At 41.7% G+C, this 20,128-nt stretch overlaps 1 protein-coding gene across 1 annotated transcript in view; it reads left to right on the top strand.

Moving 5' to 3' along the window:
* Positions 1-9,269: 9,269 nt before the first annotated feature.
* HDGFL3 (HDGF like 3) overlaps positions 9,270-20,128 on the top strand; it is a 75,022-nt gene continuing 64,163 nt past the window's right edge. Inside the window, exon 1 of the mRNA XM_082648166.1 lies at positions 9,270-9,505. Within this exon, the coding sequence (XP_082504292.1) occupies positions 9,422-9,505 (84 nt within the window). The 5' untranslated portion in view covers positions 9,270-9,421. The remainder of the gene's footprint in view (positions 9,506-20,128) is intronic.

Below are 20,128 nucleotides of genomic sequence, written 5' to 3'. Positions count from 1 at the left end.
ACACAGCTTTAACTTCAGCTCACAAGTTTAGATACATTGTGTTTCCAATATTATTCACTTCAAAATATATTTTGATCTCCATTGTAATTTCTTGACTCATGGGTTATTAAAATTAGACACTAAAAATATTGTTTAATTTCCAAATATTTTGGAATTTCCAAGTTTTCTTTTTGTTACTGACTTCACAGCTTAATTCCACTGTGGGCAGAGAACACACCATGCCTAATTTTATCCTTTGGAAGTTGTCGGGATTAACTCTAAGAACCAGCATACGGTACGTTTTGGTAAATGTTCCATATATATTTGAAAATGTGTATTCTATAGATATTTGGTACTGTGTTCTAAATATATCAATAAGATTGTGTTTATTACTTACGTTACTTAAATCACATACATTCTTTTTTTTAAAAAACATCTTTATTGGAGTATAATTGCTTTACAATGGTGTTTTAGTTTCTGCTTTATAACATAGTGAATCAGCTATACATATACATATATCCCCATATCTCCTCCCTCTTGCATCTCCCTCCCACCCTCCCTATCCCACCACTCTAGGTGGTCTCAAAGCACCGAGCTGATCTCTCTGTGCTATGCGACTGCTTCCCACTAGCCATCTATTTTACATTTTGTAGTATATATAAGTCCATGTCACTCTCTCACTTCATCCCAGCTTACCCTTCCCCCTCCCCATGTCCTCAAGTCCATTCTCTACGTCTGCATCTTTATTCCTGTCCCGCCCCTAGGTTCTTCAGAACTTTTTTTTTTTTAGATTCCATATATATGTGTTAGCGTACGGTATTTGTTTTTCTCTGTCTGACTTACTTCACTTTGTATGACAGACTCTAGGTCCATCCACCTCACTACAAATAACTCAATTTTGTTTCTTTTTATGGCTGAGTAATATTCCATTGTATATATGTGTCACATCTTTATCCATTCATCTGTCGATGGACACTTAGGTTGCTTCCATGTCCTGGCTATTGTAAATAGAGCTGCAATGAACATTGTGGTATATGACTCTTTTTGAATTATGGTTTTCTCAGGGTGTATGCCCAGTAGTGGGATTGCTGGGTCATAGTGTAGTTCTATTTTTAGCTTTTTAAGGAACCTCCAAACTGTTCTCCATAGTGGCTGTATCAATTCACATTCCCACCAACAGTGCAAGAGGGTTCTTTTCTCCACACCCTCTCCAGCATTTGTTGTTTGTAGATTTTTGATAAATCACATACATTCTTATTCTTTTTTTTGTCCACTTCTATCAATTCCTAAGAGAACTTTGTTGAAATATCCCACCATAAATGTGGATTTGTCTCTTCTTGTAGTTCTGTAAACTTTTTGCTTTATATATTTTAGGGCAATGTTATTAGTGTATGCGTTAAGCTTTTGATTTTTTTCTGGTGAATTTACCCTTTTATTTTTATGTCATGTCCCTTTATAGCAGCATTTCTCAACTGTGGTGCTATTGACATATTGGGCAGGAGAATTCTTTGTTGAGTGGGTATGGTGGTGCTGTCCTGTGCACGGTAGGATGTTTAGCAGTATCCTTGTTGTCTACCCACTAGATACCAGTAGCATCCTGACCCTACCCATGACAATCAAAACTATATGAATAGGGACTTCCCTGGTGGTCCAGTGGTTAAGACTCCAAGCTCCCAATGCAGGGGGCCCAGGGGTTAATCCCTGGTCAGGGAACTAGATCCCACATGCTGCAAGGAAGATCCTGCTCACGGCAATGAAGATCCATCATGTGACAACTAAGACCCGGCACTGGGACTTCCCTGGTGGCTCAGTGGTTAAGAATCCACCTGCCAATGCAGGGGAAACAGGTTCAATCCCTGGTCCGGAAAGATCCCACATGCCACGGAGCAACTAAGCCCGTGTGCCACAACTACTGAGCCCACACGCCACAACCACTGAAGCCTGCATGCTCTAGGGCCCGTGTGCCGCAACTACTGAGCCCGCGCACCTAGAGCTTGTGTTCTACAACAAGAGAAGCCACCCCAATGAGAAGCCCATTCACCAAAATGAAAAGTAGTCCCCACTCACCACAACTAGAGAAAGCCCGCGGGCAGCAACAAAGACCCAGCGCAGCCGGGGAAAAAAAAAAAAAAAAAAACGGCACAGGCAAATAAATAAATGTTAAAAAAAAAAAAAGTCTAGACATTCCCAAATGTCCACTGGAGGGCAAAATCGCTCCTCCTTGAGAGCCACTCATCTATAGTAATGCTTTGGGTTGTAAAGTCTATTTTGTCTGATGTTAGTAAAGCCATTTCTATTGATATTTGCAAGGGTTTTTTTGTTGTTGTTAATCATTTTACTTTCAGTACTCTTACAGTACCTCTCTTGAAAGCATAACGCTGATGTCTTTTTAATCCAGTCTTACAATCTTTTAATTGTAATTGGAGTATTTGTTCCTTTTACCTTTAATGTGATCACTGATATATTTGGGTTAAAATAATTATGAATATTTATCTCATATTTAATCCGCTATTCTATGTCCTTTTTCTCTTCTTTCTTACCTTTTTGGGTTCTGTATTATTTTACTATTTTGTTATTGCATCCATTAGTTGAGAATTCTTTTATTATTCTTAGTTGTTATCCTACAGATCATAACATGAATCTTTAAATTATTAAAATGTAATATGTTTTTCCCACTTTCTGTACTATCTTAGGATCTAGGCCCTTTTTATTCCATGCACCTCATCTCACTTTTTGTGAATTTTTATTTCTCCATATATATAACCCAAGTAATTCATCATTCAAAATACGTTTTAATCCATGCCCTGATAGCTTTAATCAGTTTTAGAAAATTCTTGGCCATCATGGCTTCAAATACTGCTTCTATCCCATTTTCTCTCTCTCTCCTCAACATTTGAGACTTCATAATAGACTTTCTCACCATATCTCATAGATAGAAAATACCTTAGAAATACTAACCAATAGAAAGCTGGTGTGGCTATACTACATTCTTTTCTGTTTTTTCCTTCCTTTAATCTCTCTGGGCTTATGTCTGAATATCTTTCCTTTTGACCTATCTTCCAGATCACAAGCTCTCTTTAGCTGTATCTAATCTGCTAATTAAACCCTGTTTCAGTTATCTGTTGCTACATAACAACCATCCCCAAATTGTGTGGCTTAAAACAATCATCACCATTTACTTGCACATGATTCTGCAGTTTGAGCCAGGCTCAGTAACGACTGCCTGTAGCTTACAGGGGTTGGAGGACCCAAGATGGCTACACTCACATGTCTGGCACCTCAATTAAGTAGGGAGATCAGAAGAGTTGGGGGCCGTCTAGGTGTCTCTCTCTCTCTCTCTGTAGTCTTTCATTCTCCAGGGCCTGTCTCTCTCCACGTGCCCCTTCCCCTTCCATACCAGCAGGGTATTTGTAATTACAGTAACTCCCCTTCAAGTTGTGAAATTTCAAAGACGTGAACGTGCACCTGGTTCCAGCAAGGAACCAGAACCTGTGCCAGCAACGTCAGGAGTGAGTGACATCGCAGCTCACCCTCCGTCTCCTGTTGCTGACGATCCTTCAGCTCTACCATCTCCCACCTCCTCGCCCTCCTCCAGTCAGTAACTCTTGTTGCCTGCTCACTCGATGCCAGCCCCTGGATGCCAGCTCTTGTACTGTACTACTGTACTTTTCAAGGTACTGCACTGTAAGAGTCAAAATGTTTTCTTTATTTTTTGTGCTTGTTTGTTTTTTATGTATTTTTTGTGTAAAGTATGATAAACCTATTCCAGTACAGTACTATAGAGCCGATTGTGTTAGCTGGGTACCTAGGCTAACTTTTTTGGACTTACGGACAGATTGGACTTCTGAACGCGCTCCAGGAACAGAACTCATTTGTATGTAGGGGACTTACTGTATTTACACGGTGGGCCAGGATTCCAAGAGGGTGAAAGTGGAAGTTACTACGCCTCACAATGGCTAGGGCTAGAGCTAGCAACACATCATTTCTCCCACATCCTTCACTCCACACAGCAGCCCTTCAGATGGATACCATTAGATACACTGGCCTCTCGTAACTCCTGCAACACTACTTCATCTGACATGTTTTTGATTCCCTCACCATCCTCCTTGTTGTCCATGACTTCTAGTCCTAGAACAATGACTGACACATAGCAGTACTCGACAAATATTTGTTCAATAAATCAATGAAGAAATGAATGCTAACTGTTGATCCAAGGCTCTCTTCAGCAGCATTTACACAAATATTGGAACAATACTAGCCAAAGTGGTCGCTAAATTTGCAAATTCTTCGTCTTTAGTACTTTCTACATATTGAATCACCTCTTCTCCCAAATAGCTGATAACTCACTAAAATTCTCCAGTTTGTTTCTCAGCCTGAGACAGGACAGTGAAGGCAGAAGAATGAGAACAGTCTTAATAGAAACAGCCTTGGACTCTCAGTATCAGGGAGGAAGATTCCCAGGACCTAAACAATATCCCTTTCCTTCCCCAAATAAGATCCAGGTGACTCAAGTATGTCTTCAGAGAACATTAACATGCATCTAGGGTTATTATTGGGGGGCTCTCTGTTTCTATACATTGTGGCCTGAGTACAGTTGCTGCTGTTACCCACCCTCCCTCCAGCAATGCTGACCCCAACCTTTGACCCCTACCCTGCCCCATCGTGGCCCATGCTGAGTTTATGATGCCTTTTGCCAACCTAGAACTTCCTGGCGCTCACAGTGAGGTGGGAGTTCCCTCTCTCACCACAAGTAGTATATTACAGTCCTTCTATTTGACTGTCACAAAGGTGTCAATACCTTATGATCCTTTCTCTTTCAAAGAATATGAGACCCGTTCTTCTGGGACTGGGTCAAAGGACATTTGAGAGATAACCCTAGTGGCAAAAGTAATAGAAATGAACTCTGATGCGAAGTCCAGGGAGTGCCCTTCTGACATACGGAGTGTGTGTGTAACACCAAATTTTCCCAACTCCCTTTCCATAATTCTTTTCACCACACCATGTTAACAACAAAGACAACAATATAAACTAACATTTAAGGAGTACTTAGTATGTGCCAGGCACTGTTCCGAGTGCTTTAGATATATAATCTCATATATAATTTGGGGTGGAGGAATAGATTGTAGGTAATTGAAGCATCGTGGAATGGTTGAATTGGGAGGCAAGATTTGAAGGAACTGTTAAAAGAGTTTTTTCAGTAAGCTGAGCCAAGATATGAAAGGGGAAGGTGAAAACAGGACAGGGTTGACAGCATGTGTGGATGTGTGAGTAAGGAGTGGCAAAAAATAGATCAGGTAGCCAAGGGCAGGGAGATGTAGTAGCCCATCGGGATTTGAGGATGCTGAAATCAGGTGATCAAAGGAAGTTGATATTATCACCATTTGTGAATGGAGAGCCTTTCAATTTTCAGGTAAAATTAATGTATTCTATTTTGACATAGCAAATAGACCAGCTCTTGGGGCCACATTGATTAAAATAAAATACATCAGATTCTTTTAATGGTCTTAGTGATATTTCTAAAGGGTTACTTATTATCTGTTAAATATTTGACTAGAGCATTGTTCTGGAATAGCCATAGGAACAATCCTTTGCATAAAAGCGGAGGACCCAGTCTGAAAGCTCTGTCTGCAGTGAAAGCCACAAGCAATGCTTCATCCCTGGCAAAACTGTGTTGACAAGGGGGTCTGCATCCAACCTGGCTGCAAAACAGATGGGCTCTTAGCCAAGCACATTAGGAGATTCCCAATGACCAGTCAGAGGGAGCCTGTAAGGGGATCCCATGTGCGTGTGTCATTAAGTGTGACTTGGTACGGCAGGAGAGGCAGGCAGAAAATGTGTGCTGAGCAGTCAGGCCGAGGCTCAATTAAAAACCTGAAACCAAAGCCTAGACTGGGAGAAATCTCCGCAGTATCGATATAACCAAACCCCCATCAAGTGTCCCTTCTTTGGACTCTGTCTTCAACCATTCTACTGGCTCCTTCTCCTAATAACAAACTCAAATTTCTCCAATCTTTAAAATCCAGCCAAATAATCACAACAGAACAACTCTCCCGGCATGCTTTTGGGCTATTCCTTCTCCACGGCTGGGAATGAGCTGTCTACACTTCCTGCTTCCACATGTTCACCTTTCATTCCCATCTCAAGCCACTGCTCTCTGGTTTCTTCTCATCACCATTTCAGTGACATAGTTCCCAACAAGGACACCAAATACTTCTCAATCACCAGATTAAATGGAGCCATCGCCTCCCTTATCTTAACTTGACCTCCCTGTGGCATGTATCTGGACATCTCCCTCCTTCTGGAAATTCTTTAATTCTTTGGCTCCTACAGGACCACACTCCTCGTCTTCTTCTGCCTGACCCTTAAATGTTGGTGTTACCTGGCTCCATCCTCACCACCGCTTTTTACATTCTACACGGTCTCCTAGGAACCTCCCTCATGGTTTCAGCCACCACTTATCTACTGAAGTCACTCAAGTCTCTATGTTCTACCTTGACCACTCTCCCTACGCTGTGTATTCAGCTCTCCACTAAAGCATCTCTCTCTGGATACCCCGGGAAATCTCAACACACAAAACCACTCATGATCTCATCTCCAAATTGCCCATTGTTCATGGATTTCCTCATCTCAGTGAAAGTCAAAACTAATCATCCCGGGCTTCCCTGGTGGCGCAGTGGTTGAGAGTCCGCCTGCCGATGCAGGGGACCCGGGTTCGTGCCTCGGTCCAGGAAGATCCCACATGCCGCGGAGCGGCTGGGCCTGTGAGCCATGGCCGCTGAGCCTGCGCGTCCGGAGCCTGTGCTCCGCAACGGGAGAGGTCACAGCAGTGAAAGGCCCACGTACCGCAAAAAACAAACAAACAAACAACAAAAAACTAATCATCCCATTGCTTAAGCCAGAGACCAGGGAAGAGTTTTTGACTCCGCCTTCTTCCTTGCTACATACGTAGCTCAGTGAGTCAGCAAGGCCTGTCTCAGCCCTTGTCTTCTCTCTTCTGGAGACAGCCCCCCACCCGCCAGCTGAGCTCCTGCCTCCAGACTCTCACCCTCAAATCCACCTCCACCCAGGCCCCCAGAGTAATCTGTCTAAACCCAAACTATGATCGTGCCCCTCCCCTATTTAAAGTCCTCCCATGGCTTCCAACTGACCACCTTTCCCCTCTCATTTCTCTCCTCTCCCCTATCTCTAATTTGTGCCCAGAGGGAGGCGGGACCATGTGGGGAGAGCAGCCAACAGCTAGGGCTTTGGCAGCTGGTCAGAGGGATCTGGTTTTGGCATAAGAGGATATAGGAACCATTCACAGGTTCATGAGCAGGGCATGATGACATGATGACAGGTATACATGGCAGTCCTAGAGGTGGGAGACACATTAGCAGGCTGCTATAGACTGAATGTTTGTATCCTCCCAAAATTCATGTTAAATCCTAATGACCAATGTATTTGGAAGTGGGACCTTTGGGAGGTGATTAGATCATAAGGATGGAGCCCTCATCAATGGGATTAGTGCTCTTATAAAAGAGATCCCAGAGAGCTCCCTCACTCTCCTCCCCTTTACCCCTTACCCCATGTAAGGACACAGAGAAAAGACTATTTTCTGTGAACCAGGAAGCACACCCTCACCAGACAAATGAATTGTCTATGCCTTGATCTTGGACCTCCCAGTCTCCAGAACTGTGAGAAATAAATTTCTGTTGTTTATAAGTCACCCAGTCTACAGTATTTACAGTATTTTGTTATAGCAGCCCAAAGGCACTAAGACTTACACAGGCTCTTGCAACAGAGGCAAAAGTACCTAGACTAGTCTACAGTGAGAAAACAGGAAAAGGTGAACCTGTAGGACTGGTGAGGAAGGGTAAATATCTAAAAAGGAAAATCACCAGATGCAAGTAGTAAGGAGATGCATTAGTAGATAATGTTAAGCACTATTAAAGGAAACAATCCACAGGAAGCCTAGAGAATTTAAAGCGCCATTAGAGGAACACGAGCAGGGGTTAAAACACAACACACAATTCTACACAGCAAGTGAGGAAGGCAAATGCTGGGAGGAACTGTAGCTTCTATAAAAGAGGGAGAGGGCAAGAAAGCCTAGAAAAGGGGACAGACACAAACAAGGAGACAAGATGAGGACCACAGAAAGTCCGTTACGCTCAGGAGCTGCGTCAGCTGATCTCTTGAAGATGAGCTTCAGAATGATGAGAGAGGCAGCATTCATTGGGGAGATTCAAAAAAACTTTGTCCAAAATGTTGCCAGGACTGGAAATGAGTGACCTGCCAGAATAAGTCCCTTTCACAAAACTACAGGCCTATAAGGCCCACGCATGGAAAAGCATAACCGCTTCCGGACTTTGGAGTTATGGAGATCCGTGTTCGAATCCCGACTGTCCCCCTTGGCAAATGAGATAACCTCCGGTGACTCTGGTCAGCTTGCCCTGGGTGGGTCACACCGCATTGTGAAGGGCAGGCCTAGGGTGAGACCCCAACAAGGTCGCTGCCTCCAGAGCGGTGCTCTTTCCAGCAGCCTGATGCTCTGGGCAGCGGGTCCCCTCGCGCGGCCGGCCCCCGGCCTGGAGCGCCTTTGTGCCCCACTCACCCGAGAGCACTCGCAGAAGCGGCCCGCGGCGGGGAGCCGGGAGGGAGACCAGTCAGCAGGAGGTGGCCGTGGGACTGGGGACGCCGGTGGGAGCTCCCCCGATGTGGCGCGGACTGGTGGGGAGGGGGGCGGCCAGGTGGTGATTGGCTGGGCTGCGGCTGGCAGCTCCGGGCCAAGAACAAAAGAGAGCGGGCGGCGGGCGGCCTCTGGAGTAGGCGCTCCCGCCCGCCCGGCGCGGGCTTCGGTGCTGGGGGAAGACGCACCCATCGCCCGCCCGCCGAGCAGCCGGGCTGGCGCGCTCGGTTTCTGCGCGAAAGCCGGCCGTGTACCTAGGAATTAACCGGCCGGCCCTGGAGGGGAGGGGTGGGGAGCGGGAAGTGGTGGTGGTGGGGGGGGGATGTTGAGCGCGCGCGAGAACAATAATAAGATCGTGTTTGCGGTCGCTGCCCGAGGAGGAATTCGGAGGAGGCGCGAGGCCCGGTGCTCGCGTCGCGCCCGGGAGCCCAGGAAGGAGGCCGCCGGCGGCGGCGGCGGCATGAGGCAGGCGACGCGGCGCCTGTGAGCAGCGCGCGGCGGCGGCGGCGGGGAACCTCAGCGCGGGGAGAGCCGAGCGGCCGGGGGCTCCCCTCCCCCGCTGCCGGGCGGTGATTTGCCGGGCCTGCTGCGCCCCCCGCCCACCCCTCGCCCCAGCTGCCGCCTCGCCGCTTCCCTTCGTCGGAGCGGCCGCTCGTCCGCCCGCCCGCCCGGCTCGAGGCCCGCGGGGAGCGCGGCGCAGTCTGTTGGCCCGCGGGGGGGGCGGCCTCCCGGCATCTTCGCGGCGCCCAAGGACGACCAGGAAGGGGAGCGGCCGGGATGGCGCGTCCGCGGCCCCGCGAGTACAAGGCGGGCGACCTGGTCTTCGCCAAGATGAAGGGCTACCCGCACTGGCCGGCCCGGGTGAGTACGGCGGCCGCGCGCGGGCCCGCCCGCCCACCATTTTCCCCTTCATGATGGCGCGCCCGCCCCCTTTCCCCATCGCCTCAGCCCGGAGCGCGGAGCCCGCCGCGAGTGGCCGACTGCGGTCGGGGCTGAGGGCGCGGGCGGCGCTGCGCAGGGAGGACGGGGCCGCGCCGGAGGCGAGGGTTCCGGGCCGCGCCCGCACCCCGCGAGGGCCGCCATCCTTCCGCCCACTTTCGAAGGCGGCTCCGGCCCCGGCAGGCCCGCCGCTGCCTTCCTCCCGGAAAGCCGGTGGTGACCGGGAGCCCGCGCCGCCGGGGAGCGGGCCTGGAGTGGAGCCATCGCTCCGGGCAGGGTCGTTGGTAGACACCGCGGTCCCGGGCGAACGTCGGGGTACGTAGGGGAGCGTAGTGCAAATGGCTGTCGGAGAGCCGGCGGGTGCCCGCGGCGCAAATCCTGGAAAGGGGTAGTGGTCATTCAGAGCCAGCAGGAGCCTCTTGGCAGTCATTCATCCGTCTCTCGTTGCATCCTTCGCCTTCCAGACTTGTTGAGTTTTCCCGGAGCGCGATTCCAGGTGCCCCGCCAGCCCTATCCTTGTCCTGGGGTACGTGCATCCTTGGTGCCCATGGTTCTTTTAAACCGACACCAAATAGCCGGGAGCTTGCAGCTTGGCACTGGCTGGTGTGTCCTGTAAGCTCCTCGTGCCTTTTCACCTCCATGTTTGTTTTAGGTCAGATCCCAGACCTTATCCTCGGCCTCCCACAACAGTCCACAATAGCGCTCTCTTTCTGTGTAGCAGGGTTTTCGCTGGGCTCTTTCTCTAGAAAGCATCTGCGTGTAATACATAACATTAAATTTTATTAGGTCCTTTGCTAACATGTGTGCTTTGTGTCTTAAAATAAATCCCTTTTACTTTTATAACAGTTGGCAGTTAATTGCTTGAAATAAGAAACAGTGAAAAGGAGGGTCAAAGCATGTTGAAGATTATGTTAGTAAACTTGAGGAATAGAAGTAGACATGGGAAATAGTGGCATAAATATGAGTGCAGGCTCTAAATATGTTGTATTATATGCAAGTGAAGGTACTGAGATTCTCCCCTCCCCCAAATACACCCATTCACAAAAGGAAGTGACATCATGGGTGGCCAGACTGAAATTTAGTGAAGTTGAAGTAATGGATGGACATAATCACTTTTTTTGTTTTTAGTTTGTCATGATTGTAAAATGGAAAGAACACTGGGTCAGGAATTGGGGGACCCTGGCATCTGGTCTGGGCTCTGTTATGGGCTAATCATTTCAACTGTCTGAATATCCATTTCTGCAACTGTAAAATGATCATCTCTAGGATTCCTTCCAACACTAACAACCTCAGATTTCAAGGGGAAAAAACAGTCTTATTCAGATTTCGTGAGGCTGTGCAAATAACTTTTCTCCACATCTGAACTGTAGGTTTTCCTTAAGTAAGGCAAAGTTTTCATGGTGGAATAATGGGTTATTTTTCCTACTACAGTGCCATAATGTTTTGGGGCAAGATTTGTTACTTTAGGAGTCCTTTAGGGAACCCCTTGAGTATATTCATCAAGTAAGAAATAAACAGCTATAGGGCACATATGTTTATACATAGTTAAAAGTGAATTGAAAGTTAGCATCACCAGTTGGTCATTTTCTTGTAACACAATGGCTTTCTTTAATCTTACCTCTGAAAAATATCTCCTGAGGGTCAAAAAGAAAATAGACTTAAAATTTCATTAACATGTTGCTTGCATATGTTGGCCACCTGTAGTAATTTTGAAACAAAAAAGTGCTGCAGAAGTAGTCATAGTCGTGTATTTGATTGTACATAAAATTCCTAGGAGTTATAATTCCAAACCAAGGCAAAATGGAAAATAGAATGAGGAAATAAAATCAATTACATTGTTAGATAAGATACAGTAAATACAGGGGGAAAAATGTGTGTCTGTTCACATTTAACGCGAGCTCCTCAAGGGAAGGCCCTAAGTCTCTCTAATTTTTAAAAAATATTTTATAGTGAGTGGCATGTTGTAATTTCCAAAGAAAGGTAAAGGTTAGAAAAAGAAGAAAGATATTTGAGTCCCTACTCTTTGTTACAGTTGAATGTGTCAGTGTTCTCGTTTTATTTTCATCCCAATTCTGTGAGATAGTATCCCCACTTTACACCTAGCTATAGCTTTGTAGATGATGATATTATCAAGTATGGGGGGGAATCCTACTTATTTAAATTTCAAATATTATCCCTTGATATGAAGGCCAGCCATGTTGGGATTCTATCAATATATGGCCATAAGGAATGAAACATAGGAGGGAGAACATGGAGGAAACATTTCTTCAGGCTATGGGAAGGAGCTTTCTGATGGTCAGAGCTGGTCCACGTGGCATGGAGAAGTGACTTCTCTGCTGTAAAGAAGACATTTGTTTTGGTCCTAGGAATCCCCTTGTGAGGAATGTGAGCCTAGAGGATTCAGACATCTAGTAAATTTGATCAGGTTGGTTTCAGCTTTTGGCTGAGCTTCACACTCTGTGCCCAGGGTGTGTTCTGTAATCTAAGTTTCAGTTTACTAGTCTGTAAAATAGGGATAATTCTCACCTCACAGATTTAGTGTATGTAAAAGCACTAAGCAGCAGTACTTGAATGCTCCTATCTTTTTTGCTTTTTGAATTTCTAATTTTCCCCCTGTATCACTACACTATTTAAAATTTTCAGCTATTACATAGATTTGTTATTTGTCCAGCATTTTATCATGAAAAATTTCAAACATATAGAGAATTTTAAAAATTGTATAGTGAACAGCCATATATCTACCACCTAGATTCTGCACTTAACATTTTGTTATACTGTCTATATCACCTATTTGTTCACATATCCATCCCTCTATCCATACAGCAGTCCATCTTTTTTTAATGCATTTCAAAGTAAGTTGCAGATAATTTACTCCTAGACACTCCAGAATGTATTTCATTAACTAGAGATCAATATTTTTAATAGATTCTTTTTTTTCCTTTTGAGGTAAAATTTACATAGACTGAAACGCACTTACCTTAAATGTACCATTCAGTGAGTTGACAAATGTATACACTGGTGTAATGCTAGCCCCTACTGGGACAGAACAGTACCAGTACCCAAGAAAGTTCCCTTATGCCTCTTCCCAGTTGATTCTTGTCCTTCTCCCTTTTCAGATATATTATTTTAACATTAAATAGCAACTGGCTGTTTCTAATGGAGTATACTTGCTGTATATGACTTTAAAAATTAGAAGTTCATTTATGCCTAAGGATTAACTAGCTTAATACTAAAAAATACTTATGCTAAAACAAGAGTCTCCGAAGCTTTTTTTTTTTAATTTTAAAAAAATATTTATTTTTTATTTTTGGCCGCATAGGGTCTTAGTTGCGGCATGCAGGATCTTTCACTGTGGCATGCGGGCTTCTCTCTAGTTCTTCTCTCCAGTTGTGGCGTGTGCGCAGGCCTAGTTGCCCCATGGCATGTGGGATCTTAGTTCCCTGACCAGGGATCGAACCCGAGTCCCCTACATTGGAAGGTGGATTCTTTACCACTGAACCACCAGGGAAGTCCCTCTGAAGGCTTTTGATTGTGTACCTTGTTGGTAAAGAAAAAAGAAAAATAGAGCATGCATCTCTAATATGTGTAAATTTACTTTAAAATTACATCTACATGTACTTTGTACTATTATATATATTATAAGATAAATACAAAAAAACTAATAGGGATGACAGATGATATAGATGATATTTTATGTTTTAAAATTCTTATTGGCAAAATGTCATTAATAGTACTAGATTAAGTTTATATAAATTTTAAAAAGTACTAATTTTTGGAATTTTTTTGCCTCCTTGTGAGATCTGACTAGATTGTCACAGTTTTTATCTTTTAAAGAGATATTATAGAATAGAACTGTCAGCTTGGCCATTTCCTTGTTTGCTTGTGCTTACATTATTAGTGTCATCTTTGTAGGACTCCTTTAGCCACTTGTTCATTTAGCGAGAATTCTGTTAGAAGTAGATGTTCCATAATTCTACTCAACCAGGCACACACAAATGGCAATAAGTCACAGTATGCCTAAAGTGAATAAATATAATTATGTAAATAAGCACACTAGTGTTAATTGATGTATTGGATATTAGTAAAATTTACTTTTTAGGCGAAAGAATAAGAAACTAAGATAGAAGTTGTACTATTTTCTTCACAGACCCCCTAAAATCATCTTGTTTATCCCCCGAGGTGTGAACACTCTGCTTATGTTACCCCTACTCTAAAAAATGGAAAAACAAAAAACAATACAAAAACCAAAGTCTTAAAGCCCTTGTGTTTCAGTTAAAGAGCTTTTTAAAATACAACTTTATATGAGAACTCTCAAGCATCGTTAATAGGAGAGTAAATCGATATAACCACTTTAGAAAACTGGCCTGATCTACTGTAGTTAAATACACGCCTGCCTTGTGACTTGGCAGTCTGTTCTAGGCATATACCCAAGAGAATGGGTGTTTATGTCCACCAAAAGACTTGTACAGTAATGCTCATATATGGCGGCTTTATCCATAATAGCAGAAGACTGAAACAACCCAGATGTCCATCAATGCTAGAATGGATAAGCAAATTTGTAGTATGTTTGTATAGTGGAGTACTACCCAGCAATAAAAAGGGGCAGACTACTGATGCCCACAAAAATATGGATAAATCTCAAAAATACAAGGTTGAGTGAAAAAAAAGCCAGACACAAGACAGTACATTCTGTATGATCCCATGATGTTCAAAAACAGGCAAAGCTGATCAATGGTGACCAGTTTGTGGTAGGTGGAGGTGGTGGGGGGGTTACTGACTGGTAGGAGGCACTGGAAATGTTCTGTATCTTGATGTGGGTTTGTACGTATGTAAAAATTTATCAGGCTTGCACTTGGGGATTTATGCACTATTATGTATATAATGCCTCAATTTGCGTATATAATGCCTCAATTTTAAAAACACACACTATGTATGAGGTGGGGAAAAAGAAGAATCTAATACTCCAAGTTTCTTCATGGATTCAATTTCACCATTCTTAGCTTTCAGTGAGAAATTTTTTCCTTTAAGGCTTCAGTCCTACAAAGTTGCATCTTCCTTTGACTATTTTAGAAGCTTCATTTACTACTTCACAGCTTTCTCTTGAGGCTTCTTTGTAGTTCTGGATTCTGCCTCTGTCTTTTGCTTAACTCTACTAGAGTCTTTCTATTCCTTTCATGCTAAATCATTCATTGCTCATCATATTTTTGATCTAGCTCTCCACCTCTCACTTGTTAAAACTTAAGAATAAAGCATTTGACTTACCCCTCTATGACAGTTCAAAGATCTGAACTCTTATTGAACTTTTATTGAGTACCTACCGTATGTAAGGCACTGTACTAGGTGTATTTTTTCGTTTTTCTACCAACAGATTAAATTTGCAGCAATTTAAAAACATTGTAATTGAATAAAGTGTTTCCCTATCCTCTATTAATGTAAATACTGGTTGGGAATCCTCAGTTTCTGACCCATAGCACTTTCCTTTTTTTTTTTTTGCCTTTGACAGTAAACTGCTAGACTGTGAACCTTTATTTCTGCAGACCAGGCTACATATTTTCAGAGAATCAGTTGACACTTAAATTCTTTTTAATCTCGACATAAAGTAAGATGTTTATAATCTTTATTACTTTGTCCCGAGTCCACAGAAATGCATCATTGGTTCATTCCTCAGGTAGAGTGGCACAGGCTCACTCAACCTTTCTCCAAGAGACTATATTCACATTGCCAGTTTGAGACTGGCAAACTGTCTCATTTTCTTCAGCTTAACCCTGGGAGCAAACAGGCAACTTAAACTCAATACCAACATTTACATTTTCCGTCAGCCAGGTGCATCTGTGTATGTGGCATATCCCCTTTGAAATGCCCTAATGACTACTTGTTGCCCCATGATTTGAAGAATATTAATTCTCTTAATTCCACTATATGAGGTTGTGTTTGATTCTTTTGGAAAATGATGGTTTAAAATGATATATGACTGTTGAAAATGTCTATTAGCATTAGAAAAACATTATAGACTAATAAGTATAGTAGAGCAAGAGCCCAAATATTCCTGTTTATTAGAGAAATATCTTCTATTGCAGAAGAGCCTCCAGATGTCTGATCAAAATATAGTCCACTTAATACGGTTGTTAGTCCACTGCAAAAAGATTTCTTAATCATTTCAAGCAGTACTGAAAGCATGGTCTGTGGACTGTTACCTGTCAGTGACAAGATAGATATAGAAATTGAGAACAAGAGTTTAGAAATTTTTTTAGCAATTTGATAGAGTAACTTTTTGTTTGTGAATCTGATTTAAAATTGAGGTTTGTATGCCTTTTAATTTTAATTTTCTAATAATTCATCTTTAATCTATTTTATTAAAATGTCTGTAACTAATTAGATTTTTTTTAATTGCTCCTTCACCACAGAATAGAAGTACTGACTATATAGGATCCTTAACAGTCAATAGTGTTCCTTGCACCGAAAACAATTTGCTCATACTGTAAACTGTTTAAACTATGCTTATTTAAAAGAGAGAATGGACTGACCTTCATGTTATATATTAATTTCAGCTGTGTAACAGAGTTACAGTTATTACACAAGTAATAATGTCACTGTAGAAAGATTAACATCCTAGACATAATTACAAGCATCATGAATATCCACCTATATGTTTAGGTACATAATTTTTGTAGTATATATACATTTTGCAACCTTTTTTCCCCACTAAACACTGTATCTTTAGAAGACTTTCAATGGCAATGAATATGTTTTTATAACATTATTTGTAATAGCCATCTGGTAATTTATGGCGTGGACTTATTTTTATAAATTATAACCACTTGCTATTATAAGACATTTATTTTATTTCCAGTTTTATACTATAAAAGAATACTCTGAGAAACATTCTTTTGGCTTAATTGTTATTTCCTTAGGACAAGTCTCTGGAAATTATATTTCTGAGTCAAGGGGCATGTGCATGTTTTAAAGCTTTGTATTACAAAGATTTAACTATCTTATCTTACCCACTACCAGAATAAGAGAATACTTGTTTTCTCACATATTCATTAAAAGTGGATGATTCAAACTTTTAAAAATCTTTCTCAATTTAATAAGCACAAATATTTAATAGAATTAATTTCTTTGGTTACAAGTTAGGCAGAATATATGTATCATATATGACATTCTATCAATAATGTATATGTGTCTTGATTATCAAGTTAGAATGAGTATATATAATAACACTACTATGAGGTAGATATCCCCATAAGAGAACCAAGACTTAGCTTAAGAAATTCACCTAAAGACAACTTAATTGTCTTAATCCCCGACTATTAAGAATGCCACAAGAACATAAGAAATGTGATATCAGATTAGGTAAAGGACTAAAGAAGCATTTGGCAGTATGTAAAAAGAACATACATGTATGTGTGTTTGTAGGGCTACAAGTTTCTGTGAAGCTGGAAATCTTCAGTCAGAGAACATTTACTATTGTAACATTTATTATATTATCTTTAGTCTATATCTCTTTGAAAGTCCTTTGACACAGGGCAATATAAAAATAAGTATTAGCTGTGCATTTAAAGAAAGCAGAGACCCGTTAAAATCAATTCTGAATGAGTAGCATGATGTTGACTTAGTGTAAGTTCTAAAACCTTTATGTGTGAGAGAACACATCTACTTTGAACATCAAGTAGGGTAGTTATGAGAGTTACTGGTTCAGTAGAGCCTAGAAGCTAAATCATAAGAACTACTACTACTAGCCTGTGTAACTTCTTGCCAGTTTACTGCATTCCCAATCTCTGTAACAGCATTTTTCTATGTACAGTATATCACTGCCATTTGTATATGTAATCTCCTTTCAGCTGATTAAAATGGAGGTAGTAATTGAATTTCTCTACTATATCTTCTTACTTGATAAGAATTTGCTGTAGTCAGTCAGGTAAGTACCATCTGTAGGGTCACAGAGAGCCACCTAGAGGTTAAAAAGAGTGAAATAATCCAATGATTGGTGAGCTCAGACATTTAGAGTGACATCCTCCAGATTTCTGAGCAAGACTTCCTGCCATGTCCGGAAAGACAACTAGACCAGGAGTTAAAAGATAAGCACCTCATTCTACCACTCTCTTGGTTTGTTAGGTTTGGGCATCTTTTTTTTATTACAATCTCTTTGTAAAACAGGGAGAGTGATAATTCTTAGTCTCACCCTTTTTCCTAGTAATCAAATGTGAAAATATACATGAAGAAAGTGTTTGCTAATTAAGTACCTAATAATTAACCTCCTAGAAACACCGGACCTAGTAAAGTCTCAGTAAATGTTTTTGTGGTTTGGCAAGTGTGTCTTTCAGCAGTTTCCTTGTGACTTTATAATAGTGAGTTGGCTTTAGGCTCTGGGAGTTGTAGGGACTTCCCATTAATATTACCCCTCCAGATTTATGAGTGTGATGAGCCATCTCTAGAGGGTCCACATAGCTTCAGGATTTGGGGGCAAACTAAGCTGGACTTCGTTGGCAGTTAAATGGTGCCTATGAATCAACTACTCCTCCCACTTGATCACTGAAACTCAAGCTCTGAGTGGATTCCCTAAGCCTGATTATAGAGTCTCGAAGGCTCTCCAAAAGTGGACTGGGTAGTTCTTACTAACATATTAGTAACTTCTTAGTTTCTATCAAAATATGTTTAAGACGAGAGTTGTTGTAAGTGATGGGTTCATTTAGGTTCAGTACTGGTTAGCAAATATAAAAATGAGTTTCACAGAGATTGAAAAACTTTTATGTAGGGAAAAATGTCAAAAAATAAACCCATGCCTTTAGAGCTTTTCTTCCTTTTTGTCACTGAAGTAGACTTTTGTACTAATGGCATCTTTAATTTTGGAGGAAATGCATATTTAGAGGGAGCAGTGTTATGAATTCTCAGTTCATTTTTTTTTTGGAGTTAGCATATGTTAAATGGATTGAAAATTAATTCCCTCAAGACTTCTGTTTGACTTTCAAAATGAGACCAGCTATTTTCAAACAAGGCATAACTGTTCTTATCTCCTTCACTGGACTGCTACATGAGGATTAAGTCAATAATTTTGAAAAAGTATTTAGACCTTGGAAATGAGTCATCGTTGCTGATTGATTCTGTTGCAGTCTAGTCTAGTGGCTTTCAGACTTTTTTTGGCTGTAACTGACAATAGGAAATAAATATTAATTTCATACACACACACTAGAAAAAGATTTTCACCACATACTATATGTGATGCATCCTGATGTTTTTATATTTCATTTTGTATAAAATCAGGTTGTAACCCACAAAATCAATTTCACTACCTGTAGTTTGAAAAGTACTGGTCTGGTCTGTTAGGCCAAAGGGAAATTAATCTATGTGAGTTATATATGTTTATATAGAACAGTAGTTGGATTTTTGAGATGAGTTAATAGTCCTGAGCTTTTTATTCTGCTGTAGCCATAGTCCTACATGGAGGTCACATGAACATAAGAAATGAAAGTTATGTTAGGACACTTAACCACCCTGGCCATTGTTTTACTTGATCTCCAAAGGTATACAGATCAAATATTTCTACTCTCATTTTCCTTCTATTCTTTGAACTGCAAATATACCTACTACTTTCTTAGCTTTCTCTATGAAGCTAATTATAGTTTCATACATATGGCTTGTTGAGGGTAATAAGCTTCATACATTTGCTAACTAGTTAGTGATAAACACTGACTATCTAGTGTTCCCTGGCTGATAATATTGAGGTTCTGGGGTTTTCTTGGGTTTTTGAGACTAGACTGTGGAGGTATCAGGCTATCTATGACTGGGATTGATATGGGCTTTTGTTAAGTCCAGAAAACCTATAGGTGGGGTAGGTTTGTGGTACCCTCTGAGGTGGATGTAAAGTCATGGGACTACCACATTTCTAATGGTTCTGTATTTTCTTTACAATCACTTTTGTCCAATCAAAAAGATTTCCTTGCTACTATTTAGATAACAGCAATCTTAGAAGAGACAATCTAATATTGATGATAGTAAGACACTTCAATTTCTGAAAAAGATATATTTCTGAAAAGTTATAGTAAGCACAGTTTTATATCTCACATCTGGCTGACTGACTCACACAAAATAAGTACACTTCTATTGGAAAATAGCCCCACTATACTAAGTGGAAGTATCTGGAAACAAAAGGGTTAGGTTAATCTTTGTGTTAAGTCAGGTATTCAAGAACTCTCGTGGTTTTCCGCTCAGCTTTTTGTCACTGCTGTTGTTCACTGGCCCTGTCTAGTGCTAGGTGGGGTGGCGGGTGAAGGACAGAGCCTTTGATAGAGTTATGAAATTTGATGGTCTCCATTGTTCATTTTTAATAAGCTCCTTGTCTGGGGCAAATATTTATTTAACTACAAGGGATCAGGTAACCCAGAACAAATGTGTCCCTTGTTTTTAATATTGTCATAAAAGCAAATTACAGAAGTAGGGCAGCTCAGCAAGAGCGGGCGGTTAGAGAAGTTTGTTGAAGTGAAATAGAGATGATGGTGATTGAAGACCCCTCCTTTGCGCCACTAAAATTGCTTCTCATTCAGTATT

Source organism: Grampus griseus (genome assembly GCF_964374135.1).
Source record: "Grampus griseus genome assembly, chromosome: 2".
In the NCBI taxonomy this organism is placed as follows: Eukaryota; Metazoa; Chordata; class Mammalia; order Artiodactyla; family Delphinidae; genus Grampus; species Grampus griseus.
The sequence above is the reverse complement of the archived record's forward strand: the minus strand, read 5'-3'. Positions and strand labels throughout refer to the sequence as shown.